Source organism: Sorghum bicolor, chromosome 2, assembly GCF_000003195.3.
Source record: "Sorghum bicolor cultivar BTx623 chromosome 2, Sorghum_bicolor_NCBIv3, whole genome shotgun sequence".
Lineage (NCBI taxonomy): Eukaryota > Viridiplantae > Streptophyta > Magnoliopsida > Poales > Poaceae > Sorghum > Sorghum bicolor.
Genome location: NC_012871.2, coordinates 11,013,273 through 11,039,675, shown reverse-complemented (window position 1 = coordinate 11,039,675; position 26,403 = coordinate 11,013,273). Strand labels below are relative to the sequence as shown.

General features: G+C 40.7%; 1 protein-coding gene and 1 long non-coding RNA gene across 3 annotated transcripts; both read left to right on the top strand.

Annotated features, from left to right (window-relative positions):
* On the top strand, positions 819–6,603 carry LOC110432618 (vegetative cell wall protein gp1-like). Its single transcript, XM_021453380.1, has 2 exons — positions 819–1,341; positions 6,266–6,603. Exons 1-2 carry the CDS (start codon positions 819–821, stop codon positions 6,601–6,603), a joined length of 861 nt encoding a protein of 286 aa, XP_021309055.1.
* On the top strand, positions 14,144–15,032 carry LOC110433076. Of its 2 annotated transcripts, none has more exons than XR_002450471.1 (3): positions 14,144–14,192; positions 14,344–14,565; positions 14,650–15,032. It is a non-coding gene; the product is annotated as an uncharacterized LOC110433076 (long non-coding RNA). The 2 variants fall into 2 exon arrangements; XR_002450470.1 differs by having other exon boundaries at positions 14,152–14,192; positions 14,344–14,538.

Below are 26,403 nucleotides of genomic sequence, written 5' to 3'. Positions count from 1 at the left end.
TCATATCACATGTGTAGCTTGTGGTAAAAATTTGAGAATGTTTCGTGCACGGTGTCACGTCGGATGTTTAGAAACCCATAGTGGGATCTTAAAACATATGTGGAGATATGTGGGTTTCTAAACATCCGACATGACGTCGTGCACGAAACTTTCTCAAATTTTTACCACAAACTAAACATGTGATATCCTCACACTTCACCAAGTTTCACGATTTTTTGAACTCGTTTGAATTCTCTATAATTTAAAATATGTTCGACACCATCTTCCAAGTCAGGTTTTGCGAAAAAAACGTGCGAGAACTAGGGTGTTTTCTTACACACGGCCTCCAAATAGGGTTAGTATCATGAATATAAACATTTCATGCCAAGAAACGTGTTATTTCATGCACTCGCAGTTCGAACCTATATTTTTCAAGAAATTCAATTAAATGAACAAAAACCATGAAATATAGCAAATATTGATAAAATTACACCAAACTTGAATATGTTGGATAACTCTAACTAGGGATTATAAAAAAAGGTTTGGTGGCTAAAATACAAAAAAAAAATTGCCGAGAGCCCTTGCTTAGGCTCTCGGCAAAGAACTCTCTTTGCCGAGAGCCTGATAGAAGCTCTTGGCAAATTAATTTCAAAAATAAAAAAATAATAGTGCTTTAAGTAATTTTTGTATAGTGAATTTAATACACGACAAATAAAAAAACATTGCTTTAAAACTTTTTATAGTGAATAACCATTTTAAATAATTTTAAACTGATTTTGAAATAAAAAAAAATAAAAAAAAAGTTTGCCGAGAGTTAGATGTTGGACTCTCGGCAAAGCATGCATATTGTATATGCATATGTCCAGCCTCCGAGCCCCGAACGCAGCCACGAACAGCAGCTTCTGCTCGCCCCGAACACATCTCCCAGCCCCGAACGCAGCTTCTGCTCGCCGGACTCCACCCCGCCGGACTCCGCACCGCCCCACCGCGTCGGACTCCGCCCCGCCCTGCCGCGCCGGACCCCCGCCCCACCCCGCCGCGAGCGCGACTTGCGCCGTCCGATTCCGGCCGCCCCGGCCCCGACCGCGGCTCGCCGGAGCCCGGCCGCCCCGCCCCGACCACGGCTCGCGTCGCCGGATTCCGGCCGCCCCGTCCCTGACCACGGCTCGCCGAAGCCCGTCCGCCCTGCCACGCCCCGACAGCGGCTCGTGCCGCTAGATCCCGGCCACCCCGGCCCTGACCGCCGCTCGCCGGAGCCCGGCCGCCCTGCCCTGACCACTGAAGCCCCGCCCAGCTGCAGCAGCTCCGCCAACGACTTCGCCGATGTCACCAGCAGGTACGCCAACGCTTTCAGTGTCATTGGTAGTAGTGAGATTTAGTATCGTATATGCTGCAATTATTGTCTGGATTTAATTTCTTGGCCAGGCATGCACTTCTTGTGCTGCATGAATAATCTATCGTGCTGCATGAATAATCTATCCGGCAATTGGGTTCAGTGTTTGTTAACTGAAGAAGTAGAGTGACCAATGCTGCTACTTAGATTGAAGATTAATGTTGGAAGGTGACCAGTGTTGTCTAGAAAGTTAGAATCGATCAGTGTAATTTGCATAAGCATTTGAGTGTATATATATTCAAAGGGAATTAATGTGTCATGGTTGTTTGCTTTGAGCAATTGCAATCAGAGATGTCTCTTATGCTTCTTGTCAGATAGAGATAGACAAGTTAATCGGAGTTGCTTAGAACTGGGTGCAGTTTTCTCCCTTTGGTTAGCTCGTAGATAGATTTCTGATTTGAACATAGCTGTCTCCGCCAAATACTACTGTTTGTATTAACCACAATGAGAATGTATGCTTAACAACCTTACGTGTTGCTTTGTATTTGCTACAGGGTGAGGATTATACACAGTAAGCTAAGCATGACACATGATCTGCTCTGCAAGTCTGAATAGTAACACGCTACTGCACTGCACTTGCTGCAGGTACACACTTCATCTTCTATATGTTCTAAATATCTGGGGATAAATGAAGCATACATTAATACATAAGTTGTAATCAGTAGCCTGCCAATGTCTTTTTTTTTAATTGGGGATAAATGAAGCATACATTAATACCTACCATCAATTTGTGGAGCACTTTCAATTGGTGCCCCCGCTATCATTTGGGCTAAGCTAAGACCAGTTTCCGCAAAAAAATTTTCAAGCTCTTCAAATTTTAAATCTGCCGGTATCTGCTGGTCTAGCACGTCAATGTTTGAACCATATTCATTTCCAATGACTAGCGGGGGCACTGATTGCTTTGATTGTTCCCCGAGCTGTGCTACACCCTTGCGTGCTCTTTTCTCTTTCTTCTTCTCTTCTTCTATGGATTTTCTTAAAGTGCGATCATAGTCCGATAAAGATGATGATTCTTTCTGAGCTTCACGCCTCTTTTTTTTTTCAGCCTCAACCCTTTGTCGTAGATCTTCTGGCCGTAGTAAGAGGTACGGCTTCTCAGGGTTTCGCTTGGCTTCTCTTTCAGTCTTAAGTTTCTTGAAGAAACTATCCACATCTGATTTTACTGAAGCATTTAGTTCTGCATCAGTCATCTCATAGGACAGCTTCTTAGGAATGATAGCTTGTTTCTTTTCGGAGGGTTTCTTTTTTGGCGGCGGGGCGGCATACATTTGATTTTGTGGCCGGCCTCTTCTTTCGTGCTGGAGCCACGTGTGGAGGCGATGGGGCGGTCGGTGGCGGTGTTGGAGCCCGAGGAGGCGGCGTTGGAGCCCTAGGTGGCGTTGGAGCCCTAGGTGGCGGTGTTGGAGCCTGAGGTGGCGGTGTTGGAGCCCGAGGTGGCGGTGTTGGAGCCCTAGGTGGTGGCGTTGGAGACCGAGGCGATGCAGCCGTGTCTTGCACTCCCTCGTCATCACCCGCAGCACTATGACATGTCGGTGACCACCTGTGAAAATAAAAGGTATATGAGTAAACCGCTAACTAAGAGAATGCAAAATAAATTTAGTGAACAAATGTATAGTCAATTTTCATCCACACCTAGGATTAGATTCATGACGAGGAGGTGGTGGTAGACTACTAGGTGATGCCCCAGGAATAATGATGTAGCGCTTGCGCCAACAAATAAAATTCTTCTATGCTTCTCCTAGAGTCTTCTCTCCATCACCTCCTTCTATCTCAAGCTGCACATTACTGAAGCCTTTGACAACTCTATCCACCGAGACACTAGCATATCCAGGTGGAATTATTGCCCCATGGATTCTTGGTGTCCTCGTTGGGTCGACAGGAGTTACAACAGCGACAACAACTATGACTGTGGCAGTCCCCTGTGGAATGTGCAGCTCACATGTTGTCAGAGGCTCGGTGATGTCATCCACCGGAAAGTGCAGCCCCACATCGTCTTGAATAGTTGGCATCTCTGTGGAAGCGCAACTACTTTTCAACTGACCGGCGGGGCTAATGTTGACTCTAGGCTGTGATGCAGTTTGCCCTTGTATAGAACTTACTGCAATCTGCACTTGTCTTTTGATCTCCTCGTTCATTCTCTCTTCAAGCGCTTTCTCTCGCGCTATCGCTTCACGAGCCGCTTCGCGTGACTCAATCACCATTGCCTCCAACCTATGCAACCGCTCTGCTTCCTCTTCCTTCTTTCGTTGGCGGCTTCTATAAGTCGGTCTATCTTTAGGGAAGCCATGCTCCCATGATATCTCCCCATAGCCTCTGGTTCGCCCACCGTGTTCAGCAGTCTCCAGGGCGTATGTCAGCTCATCCTTTTCTCTATTTGGCTGCCAGGTGCTGCTTTCAACTAATCCTCTAACATAGGCCATTCTGTGTCCAACTCTCTCGAGCTTTTCGCCGTACACTATCTTTCCGGTCTCTAGGTCTATGGTTCCCCCATGACCAAAGAACCAATACTTGGCGCGCTCGGGCCAGTGCATTGATTCTGGTTCGATCCCTCTCCCAAGAATCTCCTGTTCCAGCTTTTGCCACTTAGGAATAGCAGTCCTGTAGCCACCTAAACCCAAGTGATGGTGGTATTGCTTTTGTTTAGCATTTTCTTGATTCTTGATCATCCGTGCCTGACCCTCTTCTGAGTTCTTAAACTCTACGAACTCATCCCAAAAAGGCCTCAACTTGACGTAGGCCTTGTTGGTGAAATCTGGTGTCCGGCCTTGTGCAACAAAAGTCTTGTATAATGTCTTCTTCCAAGCCTGAAATTGTTTGGCCATCTTCTGCATAGCCCAGATTTTAACCTTCTCCTTCAAAGCTTCATCCTGTGTATCGAGCGTGAAATGTTGAAGGATATCTTGCCAAATCAATTCCTTGTCACGATCTGAGACAAAACTAATATTAGGGTTATCTTTCCGTTGCCTCCATTCACGAGCACTAACCGGGAGCCTGTCCCTTACAAGGTAGCCACAGTGCGCAACAAATTTTTTAGAATTAGCTCCAAGTACTTGTCCTGTACCCTCATCGAATTCCGACAGAATGTACCGACCCTCCAACGGCTTCTTCGGGCCGCGCACTTTTCTACTCTTCTCAGAAGTTGTCGCCGATTTAGAGGGCTACACAAACAAGTATAAATATATTAGTATAAATGTCATTTATTTTAATTTCATATATATACATATATACTAGATTGTAGATAGACCTGATCAGGATTGTCTCCCACAAGTTCTTCATAATCGACAAATTACTGACTCCCATCATCTTCGCCTTGGGGATTTGGATTGGCACCGCTGTTGATTAGGTCCATCATTGCATCATCCATGTTGTCATTCGGATTGGCCATTTCTACAAAAGATAAATTATAAAATAGAAATTATACATCTCATCTCAATATCTATCCCCACTAACTAATTACAACACATGATAAATTATATCATATAAACTATATAATACGAAAGATAAATTATAAAATAGAAATTATACATCTCATCTCAATATCTATCAACACTAACTAATTACAACACATGATAAATTATATCCTATAATTTATATAATACAAAATATAAATTATAAAATAGAAATTATACATCTCATCTCAATATCTATCAACACTAACTAATTACAACACATGATAAATTATATCCTATAATTTATATAATACAAAATAAAAATTATAAAATAAAAATTATACATCTCATCTCAATATCTATCCCCACTAACTAATTACAACACATGATAAATTATATCATATAAATTATATAATACAAAAGATAAATTATAAAATAGAAATTATACATCTCATCTCAATATCTATCCCCGCAAACTAATTAAAACACATGATAAATTATATCATATAAATTATATAATACAAAATATAAATTATAAAATAAAAATTACACATCTCATCTCAATATCTATCCCTACTAACTAATTACAACACATGATAAATTATATCATATAAATTATATAATACAAAATATAAATTATAAAATAGAAATTATACATCTCATCTCAATATATATCCCCCACAAACTAATTACAACACATGATAAATTACATCATATAAATTATATAATACAAAAGATAAATTATAAAATAGAAATTATACATCTCATCTCAATATCTATCCCTACTAACTAATTACAACACATGATAAATTATATCATATAAATTATATAATACAAAAGATAAATTATAAAATAGAAATTATACATCTCATCTCAATATCTATCCCTACTAACTAATTACAACATAGGATAAATTATATCATATAAATTATATAATACAAAAGATAAATTATAAAATAGAAATTATACATCTCTTCGTCCATTTTATTATTTTTGGCAAAAGACTTTATGTATATCAATTTTGAGAATATATTATAAATATATAATGTAATGTAATTTAATGTAATGTAATGTAATGTCCATAAAAGAATGCAATTATGTGATTTGTGTCGATGAAACTAATTCAAATTTAACCAAGTTAATAGTATTTATTTCTCAAGCAATTATATAATTTGTGTCTTTATCATAACAATTTGTAACTTCGCTTAACAATATTTATCAAACAAACGAAAGTTCTACGACTGTGCCTTTAAATTGGGACTAACACCTTGTTTACTTCCCCAAATATTTTGGAAAATATTTCAAATTCCCTATCACATCGAATCTTGTTCACATTTTGCATATAGGAAAAAACAAACAATTTGTATATAGGTAAAAAATAACTAATCACACGCTGTCCACATTTTGCATAATTTTTTGCAAGTAAACACTGTCCACAAATACTCTATTTGGAGAAATACTCAATTGCTTCGACATGCCATATGCCATTGAACAACCTCTGTAGGAAACGGAATACAATTCCAGGAACAATACGCAAAAGAAGAGCTCGGCGCGGGAACGTCGGTGCCGGAGAAGAGCTTGGCCGGAGACGAAGAGCTCGGCGTGGAGACGTCGGTGCCGGAGAAGAAGATCGAGCTCGATCTGCCGGAGAACAAGAGCTCGGCGCGGCGGCGCTCCGTACGGTCCTCGGCTCGGGCCGGGGACGACAGGTGGGGGCGGCGGTGGCGGCGCTCCCTGGGGACGAGGGCGCGACAGTGGGGACGACGAGGGCGCGACGGTGGGGACGAGGGCGCGACGGTGGTGAGCGGCGCGCGGTGGCGGAGGAAAATTAGGGCAACGTGAACTGGTGGATCGAGAGGAGGAAGACGACGGTTCGGTTAAATACCCAGGGGGACCTTTAGTCCCGGTTCTAGCCAGGAACCGGGGCTAAATGTATTTTTCAGTTTCTTATTTATTTATGCATACAATAATTAGATTAATGTTGTTAACTGCATAGTAAATAGAATAATAGGTATTAATTTGTTAAAAAATAATAGTTCCATTTCTTTTTGTCTAATTGCTTACTTAATCAATTTGGAAACATAAAATCTTTTCATCACTTATATTAGCAAACTTAAATATGAAAAATAATTAGTATTTTGTTAATGCAAAAATGTATTATTTAATTTTAATATCTTAAAGCAGATGTTTTTGATAGAAAAATTTGTTTGTGCAATATTTAAACGTAAATTTTGTTTATTTATCATAATTTATCTCCAAAATCATGATATACGTGATATTCACCATTATATCGGATTATTTATTAAAAATTTTTCTCTATTTCTTATTTATTTATGCTTACAACAATATTCACCATTACATCTTGATGATCTCTTACAGCTTTGTATTCAAATTTTTTTCATTTCAAGTCATCAAATGGGTCATTTGTCCAAGTTTGACCAAAGTCAAAGCATTGGTTTTTAGAAACACACTTTAACCGAACCCTATATGGTCCCAAATGGAAAAGTAATGAATACAAAGTTTGTTGCACTCATCAAGTTCTACATTTTGTCTAATGGTCAACTTTTCTTTTGGAAAAGTTTGAACCACTCAATTTTGAATTTTGATAGAACTCATAGCCACGCATCGGTTTTCGGAACCCTAGATGGTCTCGAACGGAAAAGTCATGAATACCAATATTGTTGCACACATCAAAATCTACATTTAATATATAGACCATTTTTGCATTTGACAAAGTCTTGCGAAGGTGTAGTTGAAAATCCACAATTGACACATGTGGTTTCATATAGTTTGTGTGAGATTCAAGAATTGGTGGGTACTGTGAACTTAAACTTTCTCAAATGGAAAAATTGTCTATATAAAAAGTTTAGATCTTGATGATATCTAACAACTTGGTATTCAAAAGTTTTTCATTTTAAGTAATTTAGTTTGTCATTTGACTAAGTTTGACCAAAACCCATCTTGGATTTTGAACAAATGTGCTTAGGATTGGCTCAAATTTATCCAAATGGAAAAATGGACAATATATCAAATGTACATCTTGATGATCTCTAACAGCTTTGTATTCAAATTTTTTCATTTCAAGTCATCAAATGGGTCATTTGACCAAGTTTGACCAAAGTCAAAGCATTGGTTTTTAGAAACACACACTTTGACCGAACCCTATATGGTCCCAAATGGAAAAGTAATGAATACAAAGTTTGTTGCACTCATCAAGTTCTACATTTTGTCTAATGGTCAACTTTTCTTTTGAAAAAGTTTGAACCACTCAATTTTGAATTTTGATAGAACTCATAGCCACGCATCGATTTTCGGAACCCTAGATGGTCTCGAACGGAAAAGTCATGAATACCAATATTGTTGCACTCATCAAAATCTACATTTAATATATAGACCATTTTTGCATTTGACAAAGTCTTGCGAAGGTGTAGTTCAAAATCCACAATTGACACATGTAGTTTCATAAAGGTTGTGTGAGATTCAAGAATTGGTGGGTACTGTGAACTTAAACTTTCTCAAATGGAAGTCTGTATAAAAAGTTTAGATCTTGATGATATCTAACAACTTGGTATTCAAAAGTTTTTCATTTTAAGTAATTTAGTTTGTCATTTGACCAAGTTTGACCAAAACCTGTCTTGGATTTAGAACAAATGTGCTTAGGATTGGCTATAATTTATCCAAATAGAAAAATGGACAATATATCAAATGTACATCTTGATGATCTCTAACAGCTTTGTATTCAAATTTTTTTCATTTCAAGTCATCAAATGGGTCATTTGACCAAGTTTGACCAAAGTCAAAGCATTGGTTTTTAGAAACACACACTTTGACCGAACCCTATATGGTCCCAAATGGAAAAGTAATGAATACAAGGTTTGTTGCACTCATCAAGTTCTACATTTTGTCTAATGGTCAACTTTTCTTTTGGAAAAGTTTGAACCACTCAATTTTGAATTTTGATAGAACTCATAGCCACGCATCGGTTTTCGGAACCCTAGATGGTCTCGAACGGAAAAGTCATGAATACCAATATTGTTGCACTCATCAAAATCTACATTTAATATATATACCATTTTTGCATTTGACAAAGTCTTGCGAAGGTGTAGTTCAAAATCCACAATTGACACATGTAGTTTCATAAAGGTTGTGTGAGATTCAAGAATTGGTGGGTACTGTGAACTTAAACTTTCTCAAATGGAAAAATTGTCTATATAAAAAGTTTAGATCTTGATGATATCTAACAACTTGGTATTCAAAAGTTTTTCATTTTAAGTAATTTAGTTTGTCATTTGACCAAGTTTGACCAAAACACGTCTTGGATTTGTAACAAATGTGCTTAGGATTGGCTCAAATTTATCCAAATGGAAAAATGGACAATATATCAAATGTACATCTTGATGATCTCTAACAGCTTTGTATTCAAATTTTTTTCATTTCAAGTCATCAAATGGGTCATTTGACCAAGTTTGACCAAAGTCAAAGCATTGGTTTTAAGAAACACACACTTTGACCGAACCCTATATGGTCCCAAATGGAAAAGTAATGATTACAAAGTTTGTTGCACTTATCAAGTTCTACATTTTGTCTAATGGTCAACTTTTCTTTTGGAAAAGTTTGAACCACTCAATTTTGAATTTCGATAGAATTCATAGCCACGCATCGGTTTACGGAACCCAAGATCTATTTATTAGGCAGGCACAATAGTGATCTTCTTTTTGACGTATGTTCCTTGGTCATGATCTTGACGTAACCATGGAGTGTCCTCAGCATTTATCAGTATGCTCGGATCTTTGGTCACATTGAAAGGCGTGATTCGGTCATCCCTTTCATAATCTTCTGAAATATCTGACTTGTCCTCAATTCCCACAATGTTTCTTTTCCCTGAGAGAACTATATGGCGTTTTGGCTCGTTTGTTGATTTGTTGTCATTTTTCCCTCTCTTCTGTTTTGTAGACATGTCTTTCACGTAGAACACCTGATTCACATCAGCAGCAAGGACAAAAGGTTCATCTTTGTAACCAACATTGTTGAGGTCCACTGTTGTCATTCCATAGTCTTTGTCAACTGTCACCCCGCCTCCGGTAACCTTCACCCATTGGCACCGGAACAAAGGGATTTTAAAATTAGGTGCGTAGTCTAGTTCCCAAATCTCCTCTATACGACCATAATATGTTTGTCTGTTTCCATTCGCGTCTATGGCGTCTACGCGAACTCTAGTATTTTGGTTCGTGCTTCTTTTATCTTGGCCTAGGGTGTAAAATGTATTTCCATTTATCTCGTACCCTTTGTACGTGAGGATGTGCCATGATGGTTGCCTAGCCAACAAATACAGTTGCTCATCAATCTGGTCATTACCCTGACATTCTTTTCGTAACCAATCACTGAAAGTGTCTATGTGCTGACGCATAAGCCAACCTTCATTCTTCTCTAGGAATTGCGATCGTAGGAAGTCCTTGTGTTTCGTGACATACGGCTCCACCACGGATGAGTTTTGAAGAACTGTGTAGTGTGCTTTATTGAAAGAATCGTCCCCCGTACCGATGTATGTTTTCTTTTCTAGTGTTCCCTTTCCACTCAGTCTCCCCTCGTGGCGCGATTCAGGAACACCAATTGGGTCAAGTTCAGGAATGAATTCAACACAGAACTCAATGACCTCCTCTGTCCCATAGCCCTCGGCGATGCTTCCTTCTGGCCGAGCACGTTGGTGAACATATTTCTTCAGAACTCCCATAAACCTCTCAAAGGGAAACATATTATGTAGGAACACAGGACCCAGAATATTGATCTCCTTGACTAGATGAACTAGGAGGTGTGTCATGATATCAAAGAAGGAAGGTGGGAACACTAACTCAAAGCTGACAAGACATTGAACCACATCATTCTGTAGAGCAGCTAGTTCTAGTGGATTGATTGCCTTCTGAGAAATTGCATTGAGGAATGCACATAGCTTTACGGTGGCCAGACATACATGTGGAGGTAGAATTCCTCTTAATGCAACTGGAAGCAATTGCGTCATAAGCACATGGCAGTCATGCGACTTTAAGTTCAGAAATTTCTTCTCAGGCACATTAATTATACCTTTTATATTAGAGGAGAATCCAGATGGGACCTTGATGCTGCTTAAGCATTCAAACATGATTTCTTTCTCTTCATTGCTAAGAGTGTAGCTAGCAGGTCTTAAATATTGGCGTCCATCATCTGTCTTCTCTGGATGCAGGTTGTCTCGTTCTTCCATGCGTTGCAAGTCTTGTCGTGCTTCAAGTGAATCCTTAGGCTTACCATATACACCCATGAATCCTAGAAGGTTCACACAAAGATTCTTTGTTAGGTGCATGACGTCGATCGCATTCCGGACCTCTAGGACTTGCCAATAGGGTAGCTCCCAAAATATTGACTTCTTCCACATGGGTGCATGACCCGCTGCATCTTTTGGAACTGGTTGGCTGCCTTGTCCCTTTCCAAAAACTACTTTCACATCCTTAACCATCTCAAATACATCTTCTCCAGTTCTATTGCGAGGCTTGCATCGGTGGTCTGCCTTACCTTTAAAATGCTTTCCTTTCTTTCTAACTGGGTGATTCATAGAAAGAAATCGACGATACCCAAGGTACACGACCTTTCTGCATTTTTTCAAATATATACTATCAAGGTCATCAAAACAATGTGTGCATGCATTATATCCCTTGTTTGTCTGCCCTGAAAGATTACTTAGAGCAGGCCAATCATTGATTGTCACAAACAACAGTGCTCGTAGGTAGAAGTGTTCCTGTTTGTACTCATCCCACACACGAACACCTGTTTCACTCCATAAAAGGAGTTCTTCAATTAATGGTCTTAGATAGACATCAATGTCATTGCCCGGTTGCTTCGGGCCTTGGATGAGCACCGGCATCATAATGAACTTTCGCTTCATGCATAACCATGGAGGAAGGTTGTAGATACATAGTGTAACAGGCCAAGTGCTATGACTACTGCTTTGCTCACCAAAAGGATTCATACCGTCCATACTTAAAGCGAACCTTAAGTTTCTTGCGTCTTTTGCAAACTCTGGAAATTCCTTGTCTAGTGCTCTCCACTGGGACCCATCAGCAGGGTGTCTCAACATGTTGTCTACTTTACGGTCTTCTTTGTGCCACCGCAACAATTTTGCATGGTCCTTATTTCTAAAAAGACGTTTCAGACGTGGTATTATAGGAGCATACCACATAACCTTTGCAGGGATTTTTTTTCTGGGACGTTCTTCCCCCTCAACATCGCCAGGGTCATCTCGCCTGATCTTATACCGTGATGCTTTACATACGGGGCATTCATCTAAATTCTCGTAGTCCTTGCCACGGTATAGGATGCAGTCGTTAGGACATGCATGTATCTTCTTGATTTCTAATCCCAAAGGACAGACGATCTGTTTTGCTTCGTACGTAGTAGTGGGCAGTTCATTAGGCTTTGGCAGCATTTTTTTTGGATCTTCAGTAATTGCCCAAATGCCTTATCGGATACACCATTTTGTGCCTTCCATTTTAACAGTTCTAGTGTTGTACCCAGTTTTTTTTCCCATCCTGGGCAGATGGGTATAATAATTTCTTGTGATCTTCTAACATGTGGTCAAACTTTGTCTTTTCTTTTTCACTTTCGCAATCTTTTTGTGCCTCACGAATGACATCACCAAGAGGTGCGCCTTCTGCATCTGCCTCATCTTCAGCTTCTCCGATTGCTGTATCACCGAAGTCACCGTATTGAGCAATAATGTCGTCAGGCTCCAACTGTTCTTCTTCACCTTCTTCCATCATTATCCCGTTTTCTCCATGCTTGGTCCAACAAATATAGTTTGGCATAAAACCCGACTTCAACAAATGTGAGTGAATATTTCTAGAGCTAGAATATTCCTTCAAATTCTGACACAAGGCACATGGGCAACATATGAATCCATCCCGCTTGTTTTCCTCAGCCACTCTTAAGAAATAATGCACACCATCAATGAATTCTTTGGAGCGGCGATCGGCATTGTACATCCAATGACGTGTCATTGTCTGCATTGCAATGTAAAGTATTATAAGTTTCTAATTTTTTATAAAGAAATTAAAGTAACAAATAACCTAAAATTCTCTATTTCTGGTTTTTCTAACTAATCATGAAATGTGGCATGCATACTAGTTATAATTAACTAATTAACCATGTCATAAAGTGCAAATTAAAGTATTATAAGTTTCTAATTTTTAATAGAGAAATTAAAGTAACAAAAAACCTAAAATTCTCTATTTCTAATTTTTCTAAACAAGCTAAATTAAAAAAGCACAAAAATTCTCTAGTTTCCTAAATAATCATGAAATGTGGTATGTATACTAGTTATAATTAACTAACTAAATCGGTCAAAAAATTGCAAATTAAAGTATTATATGTTTTTATTTTTAATAGAGAAATTAAAGTAATAAAAAACCTAAAATTCTATATTTCTAATTTTTCTAAACAAGCTAAATTAAAAAAGCACAAAAATTCTCTATTTTCTTTAATAATCATGAAATGTGGTATGTATACTAGTTATAATTAACTAACTAAATCGGTCAAAAATTGCAAATTAAAGTATTATATGTTTTTATTTTTTTCTAAACTAATTAAAATAAAAAACATATTACCACTATTTCTCTAAAAAAACGCGTCGCTTTTGAAATGGCGATGAATCAAATAACCTCTTAAAAAAACCATAAACTAAAAAATAATATACATAACACTAGAAAATGACATACGCCGCTTCTAAATGTTGAGAAGATGAAGCTAGTGACCTCTTAACAAGTCGATGACGGTGTAGAAACGATGAAATGAATCAATAGCCGGAGATGAGAGCAAGCTAGAACAAGCAACTCCAAATGAAGAACACAACAAAAGAGTGAAGATCGATGGGCTCGGCCATGGGAAGAAGAGTTCAAATATGGGGAGGGATATTTAGTCCCGGTTCCTTTTAAAAACCGGGACTAAATTTCAACACTAGTCCCGGCCGGTGGGACGGACCGGGACAAAAGCTTTTAATCCCGGTTGGTGGTACCAACCGGGACTAAAGGCTAGGCTTTTGTCCCGGTTGGTGAGACCAACCGGGACTAAAAGTCACCTCTGCCGATGTCTGACATAATAGCCGTTGGGCAGGGGACTTTTAGACCAACCGGGACTAAATATGTTTTCTCCCGGACGCTGTTTTGGCCGAGATTATTGTTCATTTTGGGCAAGTGACCAAAGGCCTGTTCGTTCTGTAGTAGTGAATGGCTATGATTAATGGCTGTGATTTGTACCTATTTGTGAAATAGTTGCACGGATAGAGAAAAAAACATATCTGCACAGGGGAGGTGCTGCCAAAAATTTGACCTAATCGTATCGTTTCATTTTGCAGAGAGGTGTGTGCATAGGAGCGGACCCGGAGTGTCTCTGCTACACCTTCACACTAAGTATACCCTCTCTTCCCGCATCTTGTACTTTTCATGCATTCTTATTTAGGGTTTAGGGTTTCTTGTCGTAGATCATGTGACCCAGTTAGGCGTCTCCCGTCCGAAATAGGTACCTTTGCATTAATCTAACATTTGATTTCAAATGTTGTAGGCTGAGCTCGAAGCATCAAGGGCCGAGCAGCAGAGGATGGCTGAGCGGTTGGAGGCTCAAGAGCACCAGCGAGAGGCCGACCAGCTTGCCCATGAGCAACAGATGGCAGAAATGATAGCGTTCCTGCAGTCGGTTGGGGCCCAGACGGGTGTAGCCCTGCCAGCTACGCTACTGGCTCCACGTCAACCCTCTCATGTATTTACTACTCCTATTAATACTCCTGTGAGGAAACTCAATGACACAAGTAAGTCCTAAACTAGTTATTGTCGTCATCTTGTCTAATAAACGATGTTCTCCTTTGTGCAGCCTCCGTCGGTGGGTTCGAACGTGGCACCTGTTATTTCTCCAACACCTGGCATCTCGCCGACTCCTCCAGATGGTGGCTCTCCTGCGGTACGCGGCCTAGGTGTCCCTCATATCAACTGGGGGCCTTCACAGTGATGCACTTATTTTTTTTAAACATGTGAACTTTGTGGATTGTGGTTATTGAACATGTTGGACTTAGTTTGGATGTATGTGAACTTAGTTTGGAGTATTTGAACTTGTTATGATGGAGAAAGTGATGGAAATGATAATTTATGTGGATTGTGGTATATATTGTTATCGATGTCGAATATGTGAGCTACAGGCTCTTTGAAGTGAAATATGTGATTTTTTGAAAATATATGTGTCATATGATCAGTTCAGTGAAAATTGGATGAAAAATAGGGAAAAAAATTTTGGTCGATTTGCGGAGAGCCCCTCTCGGCAAACCTGAAAAATGGTGCCTTTGCCGAGAGTCATCTCGGCGAAAATGGCAGGTTTGCCGAGAGCCAGGGGAAGCGGCTCTCGGCAAAGGAGCCAGGGAATGGCCAAATACCCAGCTTTGCCGAGAGCCCTTCTAGAGGCTCTCGGCAAAGACTATTTTAAAAAAAAATAAATTTACCTCTTTGCCGAGAGCCCTCCTGGAGGCTCTCGGCAAAGACTATTTTTTTAAAAAAATATCTCTTTGCCTAGAGCCCTCCAGGAGGCTCTCGGCAAAGACTATTTTCAAAAAAAAAATTATCTCTTTGCCTAGAGCCCTCCTGGAGGCTCTCGGCAAAGACTATTTTCAAAAAAAAATTATCTCTTTGCCTAGAGCCCTCCTGGAGGCTCTCGACAAAGACTATTTTCAAAAAAAAAATTATCTCTTTGCCGAGAGCCGTTCTGGAGGCTCTCGGCAAAGAATTTTTTCAAAAAAAAATAAAATAAATCTTTGCCGAGAGCTTGGCCTGGCAGCTCTCGGCAAAGTTGCCGTCAGCCCGCCGACACCGTAACGACTACTTTTTTTTGCCGAGAGCTGGCGGTGGCTCTCGGCAAACCCTTTGCCGAGAGCCCGATGAATAGCTCTCGGCAAAGGCCTTTTGCCGATAAAAGATGTGCCGATAGGCCTTTGCCGAGAGCTACTCTCGGCAAAGGCTTTGCCGAGAGCAAGACTGCCTTTGCCGAGCGTCTGAGGCTCTCGGCAAAGACCCTGTATGCAGTAGTGCCTTGATGATTTCTCGACTTCGTTTAGGCCTTGTTTAGTTCCAAAATTTTTTGCAAAAACGACACTATAGCACTTTCGTTTTTATTTGACAAACATTGTCCAATCATAGAGTAACTAGGCTTAAAAGATTCGTCTCGCGATTTACAATCAAATTGTGTTATTAGTTTTTATTTTCATCTATATTTAATGCTCCATGCATATGTGCCGCAAGATTCGATGTGAAGGAGAATCTTGAAAAGTTTTTGGTTTTTGAGGTAAACCAAACAAGGCCTTAGTGGTTTTCTCAATTATTAATTATTAATATGAAACGGTGTCAAACTCTCCGCTGCTTGAACTTCAGCAAACAATCAGAGCCCCTTGGGAATGAATGCAGTTTTTTCTAAGATAAATGGTTCTCAACAAAATGAGTATATAAATTTAGAACTCTTTCCTCTGCTACTCTAAAATTTTAATTTCCTCCAAAACTTCTGTAGGTTAAAGCAAATGGATAATAAGAAAGCTCGTTTATTAGCTAAACCGACAATTGTGGAAATTTGCATTATCAATAGTCCATACCTTGTTAGCTTGCTTGGTTTGATATACTCCCTCCGTCCACGAAAGAATCAATTCCTAAAATCTGTGTTAGTTAAACTTTGTTTAAGTTTAACTAACTTTAAAGAAAACAGTAACAACATCTAGGACATAAAATGCGCATCATATGAAACTATATTTTATTTTTTTCTATGATTTACTTTGATTTTTTCAAATGTTCAGCAGTAATAATTAAAAGAGAAAAAGACAACCACTTTTGGAAACCACCTATAATTGAGGCAGGAATATATATATGGGCAGCAGGCCGGTGCGGCCCGGCACGGCCCGATACCAGGCCGACTAGGCACGTCGTGCCCTGCAGGCTGTGCCTCTCAGACACGTGGGCCTAGCCTTTGTCCCAGGCATGGTACTATGGGCCAATTTCCATGCCGTGCTAGCCTGTGAAGCACGGAAAAGTTGTGTACAGTGTCAACCCATAGCCCGTTTTACAGTAAAACACTTCAAAAGATTCATCTCAAAACCAAATTTTCAAATTCTTTGAAATACTCATCATTTCATCAACTCAGTCATATTAATAATCAAGTATCAAGTAACAGCATTCACAGCCAAGACTTAGAATCAAGTATCAAGTAAACTTAGAATTTAGATCAAATCATCAGAAGACTTAGAATTTAGATAACAAAAAGAGCTGTTCTGTGCAATGTTGCCTCGTTAAAAACCTGTATAGGTAAAACTCACCCTTGTGAGAAACCCTAGACTGGAAAAAAGAGTGCAGCCAACTCATAATATTGTCTTACCTAAACTATTACAGTCCATTGTTCAAATAAAAAATGATACAACTAAAGTGAGTGAGGGACAACACTCTCCAGTCTCAACTCACACAAAAGCAAGTCCACTTGCACTCTCAAGCTAAGTGTTAGTCTCAACCACCAGCATCGTCAGCTCCACCATCATCTTCATCAAGATACAAATTCTTGAATGCTTCTTCAAGCTCTTTGTTGTCAGCAGCTGAATGTTGTTCTCTTTTCTCCTAACTCCCAGTCCTTCAAGCATGTCAGCATCTCAACAGTTTTAGGTAACAAATGCTGACACTATTCTTCAATGATTCTTCCTGACAAGCTGAAATAAGACTCTGAAGAACAAGTTGAAACAGGAACTGACATAATATCTCTAACCATAATAGATAGGATTGGATAGGTTAGTTTGTGGTCACACCACCAGAGAAGTATGTCAAAATCATCTTCATAAGAAGTGATACAGTCACTGTCTAAATAACATGCAAGTTCACATTCAGGAGAGCTAGAAGAAGTGGCAGGGGAAAGACCAACAACACCTGAACCTGAACCTGGTTCTCCAAAGATTCTCCACCAAGCCTGTTTTTTCTTACCTGTATGGTTTGAAGGCTATGTAACCCTTCTTGACCTAACTGCACCAAACTTCATGTCATATTTGTCAAACAATTTATATAATTCAGTTTTAACATTAGAATAGTAAGTATTGTTCTCATAACTAGTGCATTCAGCAAGTAATTGGAGGACCCTATGAAAATCTCTCATCTTAGCTCTAGGATCAAGAATGAATGCATATGAGTATAATTGTGGTATGTGCTTCCAGTATTTAAGGAATTTAAGCTTCATATGATGCACAATATTTCTCAGATTCTGATCGTTTTCATATGCATACAAATGAGATTCAATCTCCAAAACATGGTGTAGAACAAGTAGACTGGTGGGATAATAAACACGAGATAAAACAATAGTGCACTTGTTAGTATAAATTAACTGCACTCCATTAAATAAGTTTTAAGTAGGATTATCTGTAAGCGCACAGATATCATACCAGTATCACATTTTACCCGGAGGTTTTAAGTATCGTATCCACAGGGAACAGTTGTGATGATGACAAAATATATAGACTTAACCCTACAATTAGGCTAGTTCATATCAAGAAAAAGGAAATAGCTAATGCACTCTGGGATTGACTCCGGTAAACTTTGTATAATATCATCTTATCGGACAAGTAACCCGAATAGGAGAAGAAACAGAGTAATCTCCTACTAGGCACCTATAAGCCTATCAGTCCTATCAACGGAATGTGGACTACAGAGAATTCAACATAGCTATAAAGTCACCTACACAAGCTACCATAGTATGGCTGATCAAGGGACATTCACAAGTAAACCTAGCCTAGGCATCACGCCTACACTACAAAATACTACTTCAACCAAGTAATGACTAAGATCAAAGCACTCATATGAGATGTGAATCAAAGAACGAATAAGAACAAGTTGCTTACTTAAATTGGAATGGTAAATACAAAAGTACCTCAGAACGTAGCTCCGGGCGAGGGAACTGAATCTAGAAGAATATAGCCACGAAGAAGCGCTGACAGGCCAGAAGTCCTCCAGAATCTCTACTCCTCTACTCAATCTCTCTAATCTCTAAACAAGACTAGATCTAGAAGAACTAGTCTCTCCTAATTGCTACATCTAGATGAACTAGAACTAGATCAACTAGAGGGACCCTAACCCTAATTATGTAGAGAATACGAAGCACTGGGGTATAAAATACCTCTTGGAGGGGCCTTGGGGCGTCATTATTATATAGGCCGAGGTGTAGTAGGGGGCAAGGAACCACCACGTCATCGATCCACGACTTCATCTTGCATGCACCGTCGGATCAACCCAACCTAAAATCAGCATAAAGATACTTTGATTGACTTCCAAGGAGGCGTAGGAGGAAGACACCAGAAGGTGATGGCCAGCGGATGACCTAGGGCGCCGACCGGCCCTAAGGTGGGGCCGACCGGCCCCACCTGGGCTCCTCTATGGGCCTTGCTCCTTCGGGTGTCTTCTAGACTCTTTCTGAGTCTTCTCGTGATGTTTTCCGTCGCGGATGAGTTTCGTGGTAATTATGCACTATAATCACCTTTTTTATGTTTTTTTGGAATAATCCTTGGAAAATGTAGAATTACCAAAACTCGTGGAAATTGTCAGTTAAAACCCTATACTAGTGTGTATTCATGTGTTCCCTTGTGTCTAAAGTTCTAATAAATATTGACATTATCAATCATCAACAATAGTCATAAAAGAGTTGTAGGGACTCCAAAATCTTCTCAGCAGCATACCAATGGTTTTGAGTTAACAGTGTAGTTCCATAATTTGAACTAATGAACACAGAAAAAACATCACTATATGGAACCAAGTGTTTCAACATAAAATAAGTAGCATTACATCTAACATCCATATCCAAACCAAACTTTCTAGGTCTAACACCCTTAGCAATACAATAGTTCTTGAACATAGCAATTCGTTGATTAGAGGAATTCAAGAAATTTATTGCAGTTCTAAAATCTTCTAGGTAAGGTTTCAACCGTATTTAGTCTAGTCTTAACAATAAGATCAGAACCCAAGTAACCAACATACATGGGTGTCAAAGTTTCCATAGCCATAGCATTAGAAGAAGTATTATCTAAAGTGATAGCAAAAGTCTTATCAATTAGACCAAACTCTTAAACTACAACAACAACACTTTCAGCAATGTTCTGACTAGTATGATTCACTTGAATCAATCTAAGACCAATAACCATTTTCTACAACTCCCAATCAGCATTCACTAAGCAACAACACTAATATAGTCCTCCTTAGCATTACTAGACCAGATGTCTGAAGTCAAAGCAATAGATGAAGCAATAGACAACATAGAATTCTTAAGTTTATCACGACGCTCATTAAACAACTTACTAAGATCTCTAGTGGTGGTTCTTCTAGAAGACTTAATAAACCTAGGATTATGAGTACGAACAATATAGTCTTCCCAAGCCTCTGTCTCACCTATACCTAGAGGAAGGTCAAGCCTAGCAATCAATCTACACAACTCAGAACGAGCAATAGCAGGATCATAGTTCCAGTTATGCAGAGAACCATCATGATTAAAAGCAAGTCTTGACTGAACCCTAGCAGCATGATCAATTTTTTTCTTACAAGACTTTTGGTGCCTTAGTATGTGGCCAGTATTAGCAACAGATCTAGCACTCAATGTGGTCCTACACATTTTACAGATAGCTTGTGTTCGAACTTGGTTACCATTAATCGTCTCAAAGATCTCTTCAAATCAGGCCAACACTTAGACTTGCGCTTACTAGAAGCAACACCAGATGAGGATGGGGTATCACCTATGTTGTGGGTGTTGGAGGCCAACCCCATCCCTATTGCCATTGCCGCCACCCCTGCATCATCGCCATCTAGATCTAGATCGATTAGAACAGGCATAGAGCGTACGTCATTATCAAACAATGCATAAGCGGCATGACCGTCGTCGTCGAGCTCTAAGGATAGCCCAACCGTGATCAGGTCGTCATTGCCGGTGACAAGGTAGACGACATCGTCATTTTCACCCGCCATCGGCTCCTCGGCCATGGACGACACCTCTCCAGCACCGTTCCTCAATGGCGCGCGTGGCCGCCTTGCCCGCTCTATGCCAGCGCTAGAAGACGAGGCATCAACAACCGACCTGCAAAAATGAGAGAAGAAAGAAGTCAGAGAAGATGAGGTTTAGGGTTAGGGTTAGGGTTAGGGCTAGGGTTAGATCTTCTCTTACCTACGCGACCGGAGCCCGGCGCGGAGAATATGAGGGCCATGCAAAGGCACGAGAACGGATTAGCGGATGCGAGTGGGGACGAAAGGAGTGATAGGGAGGCAAACTCACATGATCGCCAACAGGGCAGAGGAGAGAAAGAGAGAGAGATAGGAAAACTCAGGGAAGGGAGAGGGGGCGAAGCAGCGGCGAGTTCACCGGTCCGACAACGAGTTCACCGAAGAGGGCCGCCTATGACTGTGACTACGCTGGGCACTACGCTGCGAGCCTGCGACTGCGAGCGAGAGGCCGAGAGGCGAGACTGAGTGAGTGGACGAGCGAAGTGGGTAGGGTTTGGGTGGCCGGGTGGAGAGCCGCGATGGCTCCTTATGTATGGAGCCATCGAGCGTTGGCCGCACAACACGCTGTCATGGGCCAGCCCAAGGCCAAGGCCGAGAGGGGGTAGCTAGGCGGGTCTCCTTTGGGCCGACCATTGAGGAGTGGGCCGTGTCGTGCTGGCCCACGTGCCTGGGGTGAGGCCCAAGCACGACCTGCCCTTCTGAGCCTTGCTCGCCCGAGCCTGCTAGACACCGGGCCAGGCACTATACCACAGCCAAAGTATAGCGTCAAACAACCGTCGCTAAAACGTAATATTAACGTCAAACAATTGGTCGCTACAAATTGGTAACCGATGATCGGTCGCTATTGTTCCTCGTATCGACAAAACATCGGTTGCTATATATTTACGTCAAATGATCGGTAGCTAAAAATGAGTGCTAGAGTCAAATGATTGGTCGCTGTAGCTCATTTTCATTTTTGACGCACTCAGCCCATGGGCACTGAAATTAGCGCAGCTCACCAGCCAGTGTCATCCCCAAAACCCTAACTCAACCGCATAGAGTCTCCACCCCCATTAGCTGCCGCCGCCGTCTCATCTCCCTCTCACACCTCACGGACGGCACCCAGCGTCGCTCTCCTCTCGGTCACAAGCTCACGGGGGCGCCACCCCTGCCGCAGCCGCCGCCCTCGCCGCCGCAGCTGCCGTTCCTGCCTCCGTGGTTGTCGTCTGGGCTGCCATCCTTGCCACCGCGCACTACAAGAGGTGGGTGGCTTTTTGACGTATTTAGCATGACAAAGTCCATAATGTTATTATATTATCTGTTTTATGACATTATATTTTAGACACCTTGACTTAAGGACCAAAAAAATTGTTTGTCACACCAAATGTCATATAACTAATCCAATTTCATCTAGTGACGATATTTGATATGTCATAAGGTCTATTTATATGTCACAACATCTAGTGACGATATTTGATATGTCATAAGGTATATTTATATGTCACAAAATATTTATTGAATTATTTTTAGATAATTTGCAAAGAACATTGCCACGTCAGTAATGCGAATTCTGTGACTACAAAGAGTTTTGACCCTGGGATGTCAAAACTGCCACACCAAGGTGTACAAGAAACTTTCCACTGGCGCACAGGAAACTTTCCACTGGTAAACAAGAAACTTTCCACCGGTATACAAGAAACTTTCTATTAGCGCACAAGAGGTTTTCCACCGGTCTACAGAAAACTTTCTACTAGCGCACATGAAACTTTCCTTTCCACCGGTATACAAGAAACTTTCTATTAGCGCACAAGAGGGTTTCCACCGGTCTACAGAAAACTTTCTACTAGCGCACAGGAAACTTTCTCTCTGCAGGCTGGACACAGGAATAAAACAATCAAAACTTATATTTGAATTATATTTATCCTCATACATGTCACTCTATCCATGTCCTAGAGTTGGTGGGAATTTTTTTGAATAGTTCATCTTTTGTTTCCAAATTACCACAAAATAATTGTCATAATTCTAAGTTTTGTCAAAAAAATTCTATAATTTTCAATTGTTCAAATAAAGTTGGATGGAGAAATGACCAATATTACTATGCAGACCATGGCCCAAATCGGCCCATCTAAAAACCTTAGACTATATAACCCATTCCTCTCTCTCCCTATCTTCCCTCTCCCTGACCCTCCCTCAGCCGCACAACTCTCTCTCCCTCTCTCTCTCTCTCTCTCTCTCTCTCTCTCTCTCTCTCTCGCATGCGCGGATCGAGCGTAGGGGCATGGCGCCTGTGACGGTGCGGCGGATCCGACGGCGAAGAAGGGCCTAGAACCCGGATGGACGCGGGGCGCGGCACCTTAGGCGGCGGCGCTTCGAGCCGGATCTCTCCGACAGCAGCGCAGCGATGTTCGGCCCCTCCAACGGCGGCGCGGTTGCATAGGGTTCCTGCGGCAGCGGTGTGGGTCATTGGGTTCCTCCGACAGCGGCGCGGGGGTGCTCCTGTTCACCACCAACATCCGCAGGTCTGGCGCCCTCTTTCGCCGCAACGCGCGCCAGCTCCGGCAGTGGCTCGAGGAGGACACGGCCTCCGCCGCGTCCAAGTAAGTTGCTTGTGGTGCCATGCGCCGGCCCCATCCCTTCTTGCTTGGCGCTGTTCTTACTGTGTTATTTAGATGGAATGAGAGGTTCGCTTGTTCCGGATTCTCTAAACTCTCGAGATATCTGTTTAGGTTTAGGGGTTGTTTCGGAATCGAGTTACTCAGATGGTAACTAGAGAGATAATGAGCGATTTGAATTTATTCTTCCTATTCAATGTTGCACTCTCCATCATCAATCTTCTGCAGTTAGGAGGATCCTCGATCTAGCCTAAGTTTCCCTCCCGTCAATTCCATTTTGCGCGCTGCACTTCCTACCCTAAGGTATCCCCCCTCCTCATTCAAGTATTTTTGTTTTGTTTTGTTATATTTATGCAGATTTGTGGACAATTTAGTTTGAAGACGTATTGCTTTTATAATCTTTGCATTTATCGTCTAGCAATTAGAGTGGGATCCAGTCTAGGCGAGGATCTAACCCTAATTTGCACTGCAATTGTTTAGAAGTAATAAGCATTGATAATGCACCCATTTCTCTTTTGTTTTTTTGTTGTTATTGCAGATTTGTTTTGGGAGATAATGTTTTTAGAAATTTGAGTATATCAAGAGTACGGAAACCCTACTAGTAGGTCAGAATTTAACTTTGTAGCATTCTAATGGTTCTCTCCCGGTTTTCATATCTCTGTGCAGGTTTCCTAGTATTTAGTGTACCATTTCCTTATAGACCTTACCAATACATACATGTACCTTTAGCAACGTATATATGCATTGCAAGAGGGGTGGTCATTTTGTAGTGTATTTTCATTTCATCCTCAGCCACTGTAGGTATTTAAGAGATATATTTGAGCTGTAATATATGCACATGTATAACCTCACCATATTTTAATTGCAGCTGCTCCACGTGTAGCTGGACACCTTGTGAAGGCATTTGAACATGCTCCAGTAGCAGCTCTACTTGTTTGTATCGGTAGGTTTCTGTTTCCCTAGTTGTTGCTCTCTTTTTTTCAAGTTGTAGAAGTATGCGACTATTTCAGTGCTTATGATATGTTTTTTATTTCATATGGAAATCTGGTTGATGTCTTGCGTGAAGGTTGAACATGGATTGAATGGTTTCTTAGCTTTTGCTTTTAGTTAATGGGAGTATCTTGTAACTCATTAGATGTCTCCCAACTTTGAAGTAAGTCTTGTTTTACACTGTGGACTTGGAGCAGGAGGAGAGAAGAGCTAGAACTCAGATAGGCAGTCTAAATGTGATTTCTACCTTTTTCTATTGCAATCTTGTGCAAATGTAGCTACAAAAATTGCAATTTAATGGCCAATGAATGCTACTAGCAGATTTTATATGAAACTCTTGAAAGCATAATTCTAACTGATAAATGTTATCAGTGTTGGACATGCATCATGTAGGAATTACCTTTACCTCAATTTCATCAGGCATGAAAAAGCTTATGTCTAGAATCTAATGTTTGTACCTAACCAATCTAAATATAGAAAATCTAACAGTGGGGCCTTCCCCTGCTGTTTTCCAGGTTTAGAAAAAATGGAGAAAAAACTGACAGTACAAGACTATATTTTTCTGTTATTTGAATGCAACTATGTTGAATGTAACTTGGCGCCTATCGATTCTTACTAGTATATGCAGATTCTTGTTCAAACTCTCCTTAAATTTTGTGGAAGGGCAAAAAGCATAGGAATCTAGTTTAAAGCAGCATGTAGTCATCTTTATCTGTATTTTTTACGAGTGTGCGCTGTGTTTTTTTGTATTCAGGTGGGACGGAAGCCTTGGAGGTGTTTATGATATTGGAAAGTCACCAGGAAGCCAACATATTGCTTTTGATAAGATGGAGATGAGGCATTTTGTAGTGAATCGAGTTAGATTGTGGAAGCAAACATATGGCTTGTGCCTACCATTTAATAGGTTGTGTCAGATGATGGAACTGTCATGGATTAGAATCTTAGATGATTGAACTTGATGTGTATTGCTAAATGTTGGCTTTAATGAAACTTGAGATATTGTTATCTAATGATGTGTTTCATGAGTGCTATGAGCAGCAATGTATATATGTGGTTGTTGAATAATGTGACATGTTACAGATGTTTATTATGTTTGAAATATGCTTAATATGAAATTAATATTATATATAATAGCGTCAGTTCACTGTGACTGATTATTAGACGCTAAAATGTTTGATATCGTCAAACGATTGGTCGCAAAATAGGTAACAGATGATCGGCCGCTATAAACCCTGTCGGTCGCTATACACTTATAGCGACGCCACTTACAGCGACTTATACATTGGTGGCTATAACATTATAGCGACCGATGATCAGTCGCTATAACGGCTTATAGCGACCGTTTTGGAGACACTATACTTTGGTTGTGGTATAGTGAGGCGGGGCTTGGGCCGTGCCAAAAACACGGGCCTCGTGCCGAGCTATTCAGCTCGGACTGGATGCCCATATATAGCAGGAAGGCAAAATGAACTAGACTTCGAGGATAGTTCACGAAGGTAAAATGAACTTTTTCCTATTTTTTAGACCATAACAACACCTTACATAATGGACTAGGGCATGGGCGCGCTTCTTCTATAGTAGCAATGGCCAACCACGCTCGAACTCCTGAAACAGAAATGCCAACCTTCGACTTCAACTCTTTGATAACACCACACTTAGAGCATCTCCAAAGGCTTTGGCAAATTGACTTGGCATTTGTTGCTATTTGCAAACTCCCATAACAAAAAGCAAAGGATAAAAATAGGTCATCTCCAAGAGAATTGACATTTGGACTTGGCAAAGGATAAAAATAGAAGGTCTCCAGAGGCGCGCGCTTTCCTCGCACGTGACTTTGCTCGCGCGATCGGATTTGCAAAGTCGTCCACAGCTTGGCATTTTTATCAAGTTTGCTCCCTCATTTGCCAAGTTTCCCAAATTGTAAACTCCAAATGCAAAACCGTTGGATACCTCTTTTAGAGCTTTTTGGCAAATTACTCAAATGCAAAACCCTTGGAGATGCTCTTACC

Excerpts from the sequence above, each read along its gene's own strand:
- LOC110432618 (XM_021453380.1), top strand. The coding sequence starts at position 819 with ATGCATATTGTATATGCATATGTCCAGCCTCCGAGCCCCGAACGCAGC. Across the intron at positions 1,342-6,265 it reads CAACGCTTTCAGTGTCATTG|GAAACGGAATACAATTCCAG; the intron begins GTAGTAGTGAGA and ends CAACCTCTGTAG.